The sequence below is a fragment of the Scyliorhinus torazame genome, chromosome 7, assembly GCF_047496885.1.
Source record: "Scyliorhinus torazame isolate Kashiwa2021f chromosome 7, sScyTor2.1, whole genome shotgun sequence".
NCBI classification, from domain to species: domain Eukaryota; kingdom Metazoa; phylum Chordata; class Chondrichthyes; order Carcharhiniformes; family Scyliorhinidae; genus Scyliorhinus; species Scyliorhinus torazame.
In genome coordinates, this window is record NC_092713.1 from 238407498 (window position 1) to 238422784 (window position 15287).

Genomic DNA, 15287 nt, shown 5'->3' on the forward strand with positions numbered 1-15287 from the left:
GACTTCGTATAAAAAATTTGCTCCAGCTCTTGCCCATACCTATAGACTCGCAGACTCATTAGAAAGGGGCACTTCACCTCCTACGCTAACACAGGCCACCATATCGCTGATAATCAAAAAATAGAAAGACTCGCAGAAAGATAAAGAATGCAGAATAGGGGCTGGTTTAGCACAGTAGGCTAAACAGCTGGCTTGTAATGCAGAACAATGCCAGCAGCGCGGGTTCAATTCCAGTACCAGCCTCTCCGAACAGGCGCCAGAATGCGGCGACTAGGGGCTTTTCACAGTAACTTCATTGAAGCCTACTTGTGACAATAAGCGATTATTATTATGTGGCTCATATAGACCCATTTTGCTGCTTAACGTAGATGCGAAAATACTCGTGAAAATCCTGGCCAAGTGACTGGAGAACCTCGTACCAGAAACGGTCGCAGAGGTCTTTGTCAAGGGTAGACAGCTAACCGCGAACATCAGACGACTGCTGAATGTGATCCTGGGAAGAGAACGCCAGAGGTGATCATCTCCCTCGACGCAGAAAAGACCTTCTACAGAGTCGAATGGAAGTACCTCATTGAGGTACTGGAGAGGTTTTGGCTAAGGACGGGGTTCACCTCATGGGTGAAACTCCTGTACAAAGCCCCCAAAGCGAGCGTTCGGACCACCAGCTATGAATACTTCCAGTTGCAGAGGCACCAGGCAGGGATGCCCACTGTCCCCACTACTGTTTGCCCTGGCAATTGAACCCCTGGCGATACTCCTGCGACATGCGAGAGGTTGGAAGGGTATCTGAAGAGGAGGCAGCGAGCACAGAGTCTCACTCTATGCAGAGGATCTGCTCCTCTGCATCTCGGACCCGCAGAACAGCTTGAAGGAAATCATGTAGCTCCTGGAACAGTTCAGGGCCTTCTCAGGCTACAAACTCAACCTGGGCAAAAGTGAGGTATTCCCAGTGAGCCTGAATGGGGTGCCCTGGGGATCCAGATAGCCCACGATTAGACATGATCCACAGTGGAGTCTGACCAGTTTGGCGGAGGAAGTTAAAAAGGACCTACAGAGGCGGGATGCACGCCCGCTTTCCCTAGCGGGGAGGGTGCAGATGATCAAAATGAATGTACTGCCAAAGTACCTCTTCCTGTTTAGATCCATACCGATCTTCATCCCCAAGGCCTTTTTCCCAAAAATAGACAAAATGATTATGGCTTTTGTAGAGAAGAAGAAGCATGAGTGGTCTGGCCCTTCTGAACTTGCAATACTATCACTGGGTAACCACAGTGGGTAAGGGAGCTGAGCATGGAATAGATGAGGATGGAGACGTCCTTCTACAAGGGAATGACCCTCCGAGCCCTCGCCACGACAGCACTCCCATCTCCGCTGGTAAAGCACACATTCAGCCCAGTAGTGGTAGCAACGCTAAAAACTTAGAACCAGATGAGACAATACTTAGGCTTAACCGAGGTGTCCACCATGGTCCCCATCTGCAGTAACCACAGCTTCCCACCAGCCATGCTAGATGCCACCTTTAAGAGACGGAACAGGACCGGGGGGGGGGGGGGGGGGGGGGGGGCCCACGGGAACGCTAGCAATCAGGTACTTTTACATGGGGGACAGACTTGCGACCTCAGAAGAGCTGACGGAGTGACTAGAACTACCGAACAGATAGGATCTCTGACATTTACAAGTCAAAAAACTTTCTCCGCAAGGTACCCTAGGGCCCCAAGAGGCACAATGTTGGCGGAGCTATGTATGGAGGACAGTATGGAGAAAGGGAACTATGGAGACATATACCGACAACTTTTAGAAAGGGCGACAGCATCACTAGATGGAGCAAGACAGAAATGGGAAAATGAACCAGGGATAGTAGTAAACTCAGGAGCGAAGCAATAAGTAGAGCCAACTCCACTTCCTCCTGTGAAAAGCCTCATGCAGTTTAAAGTGGTGTGCTGACCAGAACCCGAATGAGCAGGTTCTTCCCGGAGGTGGAGGACAAGTGAGCAGGGAGGCCCAGTCAACCACGCACACACGTTCTGGGCTTGCCCCAGACTGGTCAGGTTCTGGACAGCCTTCTTCGAGGCGATGACCAAGGTTATGGGGGTGAGGGTAGAGCCGTGCCCGAAAGTGGCAATCTTGGGGGTATCGGACCAGCCGGAACTTCATATGGGGAAGAGGGCCGATGCCGCTTCCTTAATTGCCCGCTGGAGAATCCTGCTTGGCTGGTCGGCAGCACCACCCACAGCTGCAGACTGGCTGGCAGACCTGTTGGAATTTCTCCATCTGGAGAAGATCAAGTACACCATCAACACCAGGAGGGTACCCAGGGAAAGATCGAAGAGGCCCACGAAGCCATAAGAACAAAAACAAGATGAACGGGCGGAAGAAAGGTCTTAAAACAGAGTTTGAATAGCAGAAAAGGGGTGGTGGGTGGGGGAGGGAGTGCCAAAAAAAGGTAAAGTATGTAAATTGTAAATAATAACCATTTCGATCATCTCCTGTATAGTGTACAAATGCAAAATTTGATTAAAATATTTATTGAGAACATAACAAAACTTAAAGACTTTGCCTCCACTGCCTTTTGAAGAAGAGTTCCAGAGACTCCTAACCCTCAGACGAGAAATTTCTCCTCATCTCGGTTTAAAAAGTAAGACTCATGCATTTAAGACAGTGACCACTAGTTGTAGATTCTCCGACAAGAGGAAACATTCTCTCCACATCCACTCTGTCAATACCATTAAAGGTTTTGATCAAGCCACCTCCCTACACTTCTAAACTTTAGTGGATACAAACCGAACCTCTTCAACCTTTCCTCATAAGACAACCCGCCCATCCTAGTATTAGTCTAGTAAACTTTCCCTGAACTGCTTCCAACACCTTTACATCTTTATGAAGACAGAAAATAAATTATTCAATGACTGAGGATGAAGGGGGTAGTGGAAAGAGGAGAAACGTGATTAAGAGTCGGAGCAGGACAGGGGTCATGGGGACGCTAATTACATACGGGGGAGAAAGAGACAAAGATCAAGCATAAGAGCAAGGATGTACACCTGTAGGATCAAACCACAAGCAAAACAAGTGGAAAAGCAAAACAAAACACTGCACCAGAGATATTTTGAAGAAGCATGCAGCAGAGTGGAATGCCAAATGTGTAAAAAAATCACTAATTATTGACTGACCCAAGTTCACAACTAAAAACACCATTCTGATGGCTTGGTGGGTAAAAAGCATCACCTAGTTTAGTGCTCCACTGTACAGATTAAAAGGTCCGAGGGTCAAGACTCAGCCGCTGAGCTGATTCAGCGAGGGAAGCAATTAGAGTGTAACAATCCCACTGGGTTCTACAGGGGCGGTGATAGGAAAATGCTTCTAATTACTACCAGCAATCACTGCTAGAAAGTGCACATGTATGAATTATGCTGGGATGTGATGCCTCTTATAGCAGAATAGCTTCCCAACATGAGCTGAGCAATGGCTGCCCAGGTAGGATACTGGAGAATTGCCTGGCCCAATAGACCAGACTCCAGAAAGGATCAACAAGAGGAAGAAATTAAGGAGACAAGAGTGAACAAAAAACAAAAAAAAGCAGGATAAATATGTCAAAATCAAACATTTAGTAAAACCAAGCCTACAAATTAAGGCTGTTTACACAAATGTACTTTCAACAAGAGTGAATAATAAAAGATTATTTTTACTGACTCAGCTGGAACTCAGTTCCAAGTTGGAAAATTAGAAGTGGCTCACCCACTTCTGGTTACTGCAGCATCATCACAGGTGCAATTTTAACCTCATTCAATATTCGTACTTGCAGAGGACTGACAATTTGTAATTGCTGTGGGATGGACAAACCTGACTCAATCTAAACAAGTTTAATGAATCGGACCTCTGTGGTCAGAATTCCAACTTATTTCCACGTCTAAACCTGATGTTGCAGATCAGTGGAGCATTCTAGAAATCACCTGATGTTCATTTCCAAGTTGAAAATCTACCCCTGATGTCTCAACATGTTAACTAATTAACTTTATAGAGAAGGTTAATGGTCTTCCTTACAGCTATGATTTTTGTTACGTTTTTCTGGCAGCAATCGAGTTGTATATCTGATCCTGGGACTAAGTGTTGCAGCAACCTTTCATTTTAAGATCAGGTGATCTAGGATCTTGGATAAGGGCAGCACGGTGGCGCAGTGGTTAGCACTGCTGCCTACAGCGCTGAGGACCCAGGTTTGATCCCGGCCCAGGGTCACTCTCTGTGTGGAGTTTGCACATTATCCCCGTATCTGCGTGAGTTTCACCTCCACAACCAAAAGATGTGTAGGTTAGGTGGATTGGTCACACTAAATTGCCCTTTAATTGGGGAAAAAAATGAATTGGGTGCATTAAATTTATTTAAAAAACAATTCAATTGGCTCCGAATAAGATCAGCAGGAGGCAATGGCCAATTCATCCTACAGATTTTTTACAGTTTAGAAACAGGCAGCTACAGAGTCATCTCTCGCTCTTCGTATCAAATCACCATCATGCCCTTAACTGTTTTGCGACTGCCTTAGAATGGGTGCAAAAGTTCATCAGACGGACTCCTAGGTTGAGAGGGCTGTCCAATGAGAGGGGAATTGAACAGAATAAATCTATATTCTCTGGAGTTGTAGCAGAAGTAGAGATTATCGTGTTGAAACATGCAATTTTTAAAATTGAGTGTAGACTTGGGAGAGGCTGCATCCCACGGCTGGGGAATCTGGAACTAGGGGTCAGAGTACCAGGATAGGAAGGTCAGTCATTTATGACAGAGATGAGCAGAAATTTCTTCCCTCAGCAGTGTTTTGAAACTAAGGAATTTTCTTGACTGGAGGGCTGTGGATGCTCAGCCAATGAGTCTATTCAAGGCGGAGAGCGACTGATTTTCGGGTACCAAGGATTATGGGAATAGGCAGGAAAGCAGGATTGAGGTAAAGATCGGGGGCGGGATTCTCGGAGACGGAATCGTGATTGGCGCGGGGGCGGAGAATGGGTGTTGACGCCGGAATCTGGCCGTTCCCGCGATTCTCTGGTCCCTGGAGAATCGCCGCGGGTAGGGCCCCATTGACAGAGGCTCCCGCGGCGATTCTCCAAGTGTAACTGCCGAGTTCCCGATGGGGTGGGTCTCTCATGGTCCTGGTGGGGGGGGCTCCTTCACCGGGGAGGGGGAGGCCTCACAAATGTCCAGGTCATCGATCAGGGGCCACCGATCCGCGGGTGCACGCGATCTCCCGGGGGGGCGGGGGCCATATCTTTTTGGTGTGGGTCCGCCATGTCTCGCGGGCAGCCGACGCAGGCCGCTTCATGCGCATGCGTGGACCCCCGACCGGAAGTGCAGGACACCGTATCGGCAGCCGGAGCTGTGAGGGCTACTCCGGGGCCCTGCTAGCCCCCTTCAGGTAGGAGAATCACTCTGGACTTTCTTAAACACTGGTTCAGCCACAGCAGACTTGTTTAGATTACATGAAAATTAACATAAATGCCATCTAAGCAACCACTTTTTCATTACTTAGGTTAGGTACGTATTTACATTTGGAGATGTTGCTGTAATGGACAACATTAAGAAACGTAGCAAAGCTCCGTGTTTGCGTGAGTCGCACCCCCCACAACCCCAAAAGATGTGCAGGGTAGGTGAATTGGCCACGCTAAATTGTCCCCTTAACTGGAAAGAATTGGGTATTCTAAAATTTAAAAAAAGAACGAAACGTAGCAAAGAAATTGAGTACTAAAAGGTGACCTGCTGGATGCAACCCACTCTTCCTGACAATGTTTCACTTTGCTGCTCATTTAGTAACAAAATGCACAGAAGTTAGAGCCCATTTGCCTCTGCAGTACAAAATGCATCACTTACAGGAAATATGGCAGGAAGCTGGGGTAATAGGGTGGAGGTGGTGGCAAAGGCTGTTGTAAGCGATATCGTTGTCCAGTCATTCTCCGTGGCATAACATGTGGGTATGGCTGTCCAAATAAAGGAAAAATAAGGACTTCAGTTAAACATTTGAAAGTTGCTTCCTGTAACATATTAATTCCAGACCATAAGCAAAACATTATTGGCTTCCTTGTTACAAGATAATACAAGAAAAGATTACTTTCAATCTACTTTGTGTAAGACAAGTGGAAGCTGCGGCTAGGAAAAAAAAATGCAGCAGTCATGAGTCAGATGATAGTTAACTACTCTTGCAATAAAATATTTAATCTCAAAATTAACACCTATAATTGCAGATGTTGGGTTTAAGGTCTGTGGTTGCAAGAATGTGCCAGGAATCTGGCTTTTGGTATGGCCCAGATCTGGCTTTTGGTATGGCCCAGATGTTAGCGACATCACTTCCACAACCCTTCATTTTCTACAGTGTAAACAAAATGCCGAATATTTTTCATGGAAGTTAGCAAGCACAAGGTGATGCGAAGTGCTAAAACACACTTAATTTCACCTTTATACAGTGTAGCCACCTAAATTGGCCAGCTCCATATTTAAAATGGCGAACGGCAAAGGCTGATGGGAAAGTCAGCCAACATAGACAGAAACCAGCAGGTGCAGGTTTGCTGTGTATCAACTCTGCAAAAGGCCAGACAACATCGATACCAGCGACCATCAGCATAACAATGTAGCAGCCATCTACATACTGATGAGCAATCCCCGGGAACAATAAGTAACATTTTGGACACACAAAGCAAAGCCAGACTCCCCGGCGCCAGCAGGAGCCAACACAAAGGAGGTGAACGAGCACCTCAAGACCGCCCGTCGATCAGGGAAACGCTCCAGTATTGGAGAAATCAAACCAAGCGATTGGGACAAAGTCCAATCACTTGGGACCAGGTACAGGGTCCGCCCCGAAAGACGGGAAGCCCCTGGGGACTATAAGAGTTAAGCCCCAAGTTCAAATCGCTCTCTTCACCTGTTCGTCCTGCCCGGGTCACCCAGCAACATTGACCGTGACCGGTGCAGTGACCACCGACAGAAGTAAGTCTTAATTCAACGCTCGCTACGAGATAGGCGCTCCTAGCTACCAATCCGTACCAACTTCGAATCCCGCAGACTCAGAACCCGAACGAAAGGCCATTTGTTCCCCATACCTGGTGGGCCAGTCCGAACTTAAGTATAGGCCTGTTAGTTGTAGAAGTAGCTTACACGTAGAATTTGTGCATGAGTAGCGATTACTGTGTATAATAAATGTGCTTTGATTTGAATCTTACTAATCGGTGTATTGGGTCATTGATCATTACTCGGACTTGAACCTCGTGGCGGTATCATAAAGATACCTGGCGACTCGAGAGCAAAGGTAATAAAACAGAGCAATTGAACCAATGGGAAGTTAGCAACATTATTTGGCAACAACAGCACATTACAGTTGCAAAAGTAGATCAGATTCACTCTAAAATCTGACCCCAATTGCTATCATCAAATGTCCCAAGAACAAGTTCTGAATCAGCATCCAACAAGACCCACCTCAGGGACAGGTCTCGTGTTCGTATCAATTAGGATAAATATGGACGCCTGCAAGCATAAATTGGATGTGGTCTTGCAACCTGATTCCCCATGGATGCATTCCACTTTCTAGCATTTTCTGCGTTTACACATCCCATATTGCCTGCCACCTTCGGATGCCTTGACGGAACATGTCTTTGCACATATGAATGTGGGGCTGCTGTGTCTGTATATAGTAAAGAAAGAGAGAAAGATGGAGAATACATGTGTGATCGAGAGTCTGCGTGTGAGAGAAGCAGGCATGAGAGTGCAAATGAGATTAAGTTTTAGTTAGCTACCCATCTATATAGATGGGTAACTTGACTAAATCTGTCCATATTTATGCTAACTTTTAGCTGAGATTTAGACATCTCAAAGAAGAAATAGGGCACCAAACAAATACTCACTACCATGTTTCTCATTGCGTCAAATACACAAGCTACCTATGATTTCCCCGCTCCCACCCCAACTTCGCAGCAGTAACTAAAGTACAAGAAACAGTGAAGTCGCTTGTGCGTCTACAATTATCCTGACATTAGAATCTTGCCACAATCAATTGAGGAAAATAACATAAACCCGTCACTCTGTTGTTACATGTACAGCTGCAGCTTAATCAATCCAATTTACACTTGTACAAAGAACCGTCCAAAATTATCTATTTCCCTTAAAGTAAAAACAGCTTTAGTTTCCATCTGCAACAAAAAATATTTTCATGGACAGAAATATAGAGCGATCATTAATGGGATTTCTCCTCAAATTTACAAAATGGCATTTTGTAAAGATTCTTTTAGTGGCAATCTCCATCAATTCTGTGAGGGAAGCACACAAGGAGCAAGTACAATTCACTATCTTGCAGCATTCCTTGTCATTCCTTTCATTACAAAGTCTACTTTCACTGACTTATTGCTGCATTTTCGAAGATATTTCTGAGATCACAGCATTTTTGCTCATTAACTGAGCCACCTTGGGTTTCCATAGCATCTTTGTTATATTGAGCAGACGCCAATTATATAATCATGGATTCTCAAGTCTGGTTTGAAGCACCTCCTGAACAATAACATCAGTTTCATTACTTAAGAAGAAAGGGGCTGCACATCTACAGATGAGATGCACAAGGTGCTCCAGTGACACAACATGCCTACATAAGGACAAAAGTACTAACGCCAGCTTAAAAAAAAATCATTCTTTGTTACCTTAGAAATCAATTATTCTGGAATTATTTGCTATATCAAATTAAATTATGCCACCATTTATTCAGAAAGGGAACAAGATGGTGATCATAATTACAGCAGAAACAAGATGACGCACAAATTAAAGGGAATTATTTCTAGGTCACAACTTTCTCTTCTCTTGGCAATGTGATCATTAGCATCTTCAGACTCATCATCACGGTTATCACGCTATCAAAATGCCTCTCACAATGGTTTGATTTACACTGCCCAATTACACAGACAATTGGAGAGAATACTTACCACTCCAAAGGGCAACTCCTGGTGTAGGGGATCATGAGGAAGATACTGCAAAGGGACGGAAGTCGGCATGGCAGGGGGATGATGTGAAGGTGGGTATGTAAAACCACCAACTGGGTGCTGGTCCCCCCTCATTTCTACTTCATTCTCTATCCTCTGCAGGGGCTATCGAGAAAAAAAAAAAAGAGGTAGAATAGATTCAAATCAGAATTTCTTATTTAAAGCAAGTTTTTTGAAATAATTAACTGGAAGCACAACACTGAGCATCCCAGCAAGTGTAATTCAGAGCTCTGATCTCAGAATACTGGGTTGTTAAGCAGCAGAGTACTCGCGCTCTGTGAGAGCAGATTGGTGACTCCACCACATCCGCCTGCATGGCTGGTTCTCCTGATAACAAACTGAGAGTCAGTCTAACAGATTACATAAAAAGGGTTTTGGGGGAGGGGGGGGGGGGGGGGAGGGGGGGGGGAGAAAGAGAGACAACCTGGAGTATGGTCTGCTGCATATATTGCAGTGGAGGAAGTGAATTGCCTCACATGCTCCTTGCCATGCAAGCTGACGATGATGGCAAAAATGTGAGTAACTCCCTTAGCTATACATTACCGGACTTAGTCAGCATGTCGAGAATGGAGAAAAATAATACATCATTGTCATTTACAAATAACAACTACTGGTACTAATGTTGCACCTAAAGAATTTTAAATTAAAATGCCCCAAGGAGCTTCAGGAAAGGTTTATCAAACAGGTGTTTGACAACAAACCACACAATGAGACAACAGAGCAGATGATCAAGAGCATGGTCAAAAAAGTTATGTTTCCAGGAGCATCTTAAAGGAGGAGAGAGAAGTAAAGTTGGAAAGGTTAAGGGAGGACATCCCAAGGAGGGAGTTATTGCAATAGAGTTATTGCTTAACCAGCAACTAAATTAGATCGGTGAGCTTAGGGTGATGGGTAGCAAGACTTGTTGTGAGTTAGGTTGCAGGCAGAAGCAGAGTTTAAGATGATCTCAAGCTAACTGAAAGTGTAAGCTGGAAGCCACCAGGGGTGCACTGGAACAGTCAAGTCTAGAGGTAACAGAGGCATGGGTGAGCATTTCAAACATCAGATGAGCCGAGGCAGGGCAGAGCTGGGTAACATTACAATGGAGCACCATAGAAACCCCCAATCCAAAGCCTTGCTCACAAAATAAATAGACTAATAAGTATTTTGTACAATTGTGCAGCACAGGAGGAGACCTTTCAGCCCATTCTTCAGTTTATTAGTCTTCGCCAAGTGCCCGCAGCCGTGCAAATTTCTTCTAAGTGTATATCTGTTCCCCTTTTAGAAGTTACGATGGAATCAACTTCCAACATCAACACTTTTCACCTGATGAACGGCAGGTGATAACAACTGTAAAATTTCCCCTCCCCTGGTTGACATTTCCCTCTGTGCAGAGGCCACTTTTGGCATTCTTCACATTGCTGCAACCAGTGCAACCAGTTAGTTCTACATGTGTGTAATTGGATCTAAGCCATTCCCCTGTCCACCCTGCTGTGCCTGGCTTGGCTACATGGCTCAACTTAAACATATTTACCAGCAAATATGAAACTGTTTCATTCAAAACAAAATTGTTTTAGAAATTACAAAGTCCTATTATCGACTGAGTGGTTTAAATTTATTTGACGTGCTTTGTGTTCTGAATATGCCAAATCCATTCCTGGTTTAACTGTTCTGTTCTAGAAGTTGTCTCGATGGCTTAGAGACAACACCTATCTTAAATGTCACAAAATTGCTAAAATATTGTTTTGGCTTTTGGGAAGCAACACAAATTGTTTTGAAAAAGTATTTTTGTAACAGTATTCTCCCCACCCCGGTGCAGTACAAACCCACTAACTCACTCAAGTATGCATTCCACTTGTGTAAGCACAGCTAGCAATTGCTGGCAGATTTACCCAGCAGAGCATCACATGCTCAATTTCCAGCAGGCAGATTAGGAGCAGAAATTCTGTTCAATGCTTGGTTTTCTGGCCCATGGGGTGAAGTTAATTGGACCACTCCTGCTCCAAATTCAGCTGAGATCCACTAATTAACACAGACCATCAATCAGACCCAGGACTTGCTCATCGGTGTGGTTCATTTGGCCCTATGAGTCTGCCCTGCCATTGCTCATCTTCAACCTCAACTTCACTTCATCACACTTTCCCTATATCCCTCGATTCTGTTCCTTTACCAAATGGCCCGTGGGGGCTTTTGGAAATAACATCGGCAGGTAAACGTTTTTTTGTTGCTATAATACAAAACACACTAGGGTAAAACGGTGACTTGGATGGGATGCAAAAGGGGCCATGATGTATCTGCTGCCAGAATATGCCCTTCCAATTCAGTTCTGTTCCACTGACTCCAATGGCACTGAATATTGGCTGGTGGATGTCGGACTGCAGATGCGTTACCACCCGTTTTGCATTCCTGCCCCATTGAGTTGATCTCCCACTGATGTAAACTCAATTGAAACCCATCAGATTTCTCGGCGGCACGATGGCACAGTGGTTAGCACAGCTGCCTCATGCCCTGGGTCTCTGTCTGTGTGGAGTTTGCACCGTCTCCCAGTGTTTACATGGGTCTCACTCCCACAACCCAAAGATGTGCAGGGTGGGTGGATTGGCCACGTTAAATTGTCCCTTAATTGGAAAAAATAATTGGGTACTCTAAATTTATTTTTTAGAAAGAAACATACCGGATTTCAAAGGGGAGGGAAGGAGTGGTGAAATTAGGTGAACCAGTGTCATTGCCTTTCAGAGCTTTACAGAAATTACAGGCAGAGAGGCGGCATGGAATAATAAAGCTTTAAACCTTCTAGCCATTTCTTTCTCTTTCAATATTTTACTTACCAGTCGTGGATGCTGTGGCTGGATTGGGACAAACTGGCCCAAGGGAGGAAGGTGGGGATGCTGGTGGGGTGGCAGATGGGGAGGGTGCAGTATAAAATGTTCACTTGAGATAAGTGGAGGGAAGGCTTGGTAAGAGACTGGCAGATGCTGCATTGTGCACGCATGGATCAGCTGGAAAACAAAGATAAAGAGACATTTACACGATGAAATTGGAAGATCAAACGGCACTAAATGGATAACAGTAACTGACGTACTCATACTGTTAAATTCCTAGGAATTCTGAATATTTGCAGGATATGGTTATCAAAAGACCAAGTGTCAGGATATTTCCAATGCAGTTCAGCATATATTCTGAACAACTCAGTTCCTTCACATTTGAGAAACACGCGGGGCATGAAACAGATTACATGCAACAATTAACAAGCAGGAAAAAGGAAGTCATATTTTTTATGGATTGCTGTTGCCGTTTAACAAAAATGCTTTCATCGTTATTCACGTTGAGAAACTTGGCTACTTAAAATAGTTCGCTCCCCTTGCTGGCTTGGAGTCCAACAGGCGCCAGTTACCCTGCAGCTTAGCACCCGTGCGAATATTGTTCCCCTGTGAAACTTGATAGTGAGTAATCGTGCTACTCAACTGCAGGGAGCATCACAGCTAAGTCTAATCTTGTCCTCACTTGATTGTGAGATGGGCACAATATTTGCAGAAGCTGTCGGACCGCCTGGAGTGGAAAGCCCAAGATACTTTGCCCAAACTAAAGGAAATTCCAGTGCCCATAACGCTGCCCTGTCCACGACGGCAAACATAACCAAAGACTTGCTCACTGGCTAAACGCAACACTTTGGAAACCTTTTCAGTCTTTCAAACGACAACTTTTCCTCAGCTATACAGACACAGGCAGAACTAAATGGGATCTACTTGGCCTAAATACTGTGGATGCTGGAACTCTGAAATATAACAGAAAATGCAGAAGATCGCGCTGAGATACCACTGTATCACAGCTTCTGGAGCAGGGTAACTCGGGCAGCAACTTCCTGATTGTTTTGGTGGGGGAAGATAGTGGAAGGAGTTATTAGCTCATTTATGCTTGAAAAATAATAGACACTGTCAAATCTGTTAATTTTACAGCAAAATTGAAACCTCAACATCAATTTCTACTGCAAAAGGTGAGATTGTGTTAGAAAATGAGTCTTAAATGGGAACATGAGCCTTCAGACATGCTCCCTGCCCCCACCACAGGCATCACGACAATAAGTTCAGCATTTGACAGATCATTTAAAAAATTGAAGAGCTCCTCCACACACCTCGTGACAAGCAATTCACAATTGTAGCCAGAGGAAATACCGCAAATAAAACAAAAGACAGCCTATTCTGCTCAAGTGGAAACAAGAGAGGTGGAGGGGAGAAATAAGTGAAGCAAAATTAAAATGTTACATTTACTTCCCTCTCATGCAAAGGATTTAGGTACGGTATTCCTAAAGAATCAATAGTTAAATTATTTTACACTATGTTAAAAATGATCCGAACCAAAGCTGCATGGTTAACTAAGTAAATGCCTTTCAATCTCGTGTTGCGTGAGAGGTCTCTAATACTAGGGCTATGACAATCACAAATGGAAATATTTCAATTATAGTGCCATGAAGCAGCAAGGTAGGGTACAGATCATACTGAACTGGCTTCCTAGTTGTCATGAGATCCACATGCAGAGAACATTAACAGCTGTTGGAATATATTTTTGCTCCTCTGCTCCTTGGTTGGGTAAGTGACATATGTACTGGTTCAAAACTGAAACACATTCTTAAGAGCAAATATTGAGTGGAAGGTTCACCACAAAGCTAACATGCTTAAAGTGGGTTCAAGTATTTCAACCGTCAATCATATTGATAGGATTTACAGTGCAGGACACCATTTGGCCCATCGGGTCTGCACCGACCCTTGGAAAGAGCACCCTACCTTTTAAAAAATAAATTTAGAGTACCCAATTATTTTTTTTTCCAATTAAGGGGCAATTTAGTGTGGTCAATCCACCTAACCTGCTCATCTTTGTGTTGTGGGGGTGAGGCCCACGCAGGCACAGGGAGAAGGTGCAAACTCCACACGGACAGTGACCCAGGGCCAGGATTTGAACCCGGTCCTCAGCGCCGTAGGCAGCAGTGCTAACCACTATGCCACGTGCCACCCCTGAAAGAGCACCCTACTTAAGCCCACACCTCCACACTATCCCTATAACCCCTCATAACTTTTTTTGGGGGATACTAAGGGGCAATTTATCATGGCCAATCGACCTAACCTGGACTTGTTTGAACTATGGGAAGAAACCGGAGCACCCAAAAGGAAACCCACGCAGACACAGGGAGAAAGTGCAAACTCCACACAGTTACCCGAAACCGGAATTGAAGCCGGTTCCCTGGAGCTGTGAGGCAGCAGTGCTAACCACTGTGTCACCCCTAATGGGTAAAATATAAAATCTACAAAATAACCAACTGATTTATTGACAGCATTATAAAATCCATGTAAGGTTTAAAAACACAAAAGATTTATTTAAAAAACGATCAATGTATATATTATTACAAAGTTGTAAAATGGGAAATTTTTGTTTGATCGAAAAACTTTAATAAAATATATTTATAAAAACACAAAAGAAGCATTCTTTTTTTTAAAAAAAATATTTCATTAAAGTTTTTCGATCAAAAAGAATTTTCCATTTTTACAACTTTGTAACAAAATGTACATTGACCGTTATTTAAACAATATATTAAACTAACAACAAGTGCAGAAAAAGAACAAGAAAAGAGAAATAATACTGAAAAAATAAATATAAACAACTAGGATGAGGAAAAAAAACCCAAACACCGAATACACCCTCCCCCCCACACCCCTGGGTTGCTGCTGCTGGCTTTCCTGTTTTCCCTTATCGCTCTGCGAGATAGTCAAGGAACGGTTGCCACTGCCTGGTGAACCCTTGAGCCGAACCTCAGTGCGTATTTTATTCGCTCCAATTTTATAAACCCTGCCATGTCGTTTATCCAGGCCTCCACGCCCGGGGGTTTGGCTTCTTTCCACATAAGTAGAACCCTTCGCCGGGCTACTAGGGATGCAAAGGCCAAAACATCGGCCTCTCTCGCCTCCTGCACTCCCGGCTCTTCTGCAACCCCAAATATAGCTAACCCCCAGCTCGGTTCGACCCGGACCCCCACCACCTTTGAGATCACTCTTGCCACACCCACCCAGAACCCATGCAATACCGGACATGACCAAAACATGTGCGTGTGGTTCGCCGGGCTTCCCGCGCACCTCCCGCACTTATCCTCCACTCCAAAAAATCTACTCAGCCTTGCTCCAGTCATATGCGCCCTGTGTAGAACCTTGAATTGGATCAGGCTAAGCCTGGCACATGAGGACTTAGGTCATCTGCCCACAGCCCCTCCTCAATCTCTTCCCCCAGCTCCTCCTCCCATTTACCCTTCAGCTCCTCTACCATCCCCGA

The 15287-nt window shown here is 44.7% G+C and overlaps 1 protein-coding gene across 6 annotated transcripts in view; it reads right to left on the bottom strand.

The window, feature by feature from the left end:
* Positions 1-15287, bottom strand: part of rnf44 (ring finger protein 44) — a 235988-nt gene that overhangs the window by 36235 nt on the left and 184466 nt on the right. For 5 of the 6 annotated variants that reach the window (XM_072512196.1, XM_072512193.1, XM_072512192.1 and 2 more), the window contains exons 6-8: positions 11801-11971; positions 8937-9098; positions 5851-5957 (exon numbers count right to left, since the gene is read on the bottom strand). In XM_072512196.1, coding sequence (XP_072368297.1) covers positions 5851-5957; positions 8937-9098; positions 11801-11971 — 440 coding nt within the window. The remainder of the gene's footprint in view (positions 1-5850; positions 5958-8936; positions 9099-11800; positions 11972-15287) is intronic. The other variant, XM_072512197.1, reaches the window with a different exon arrangement.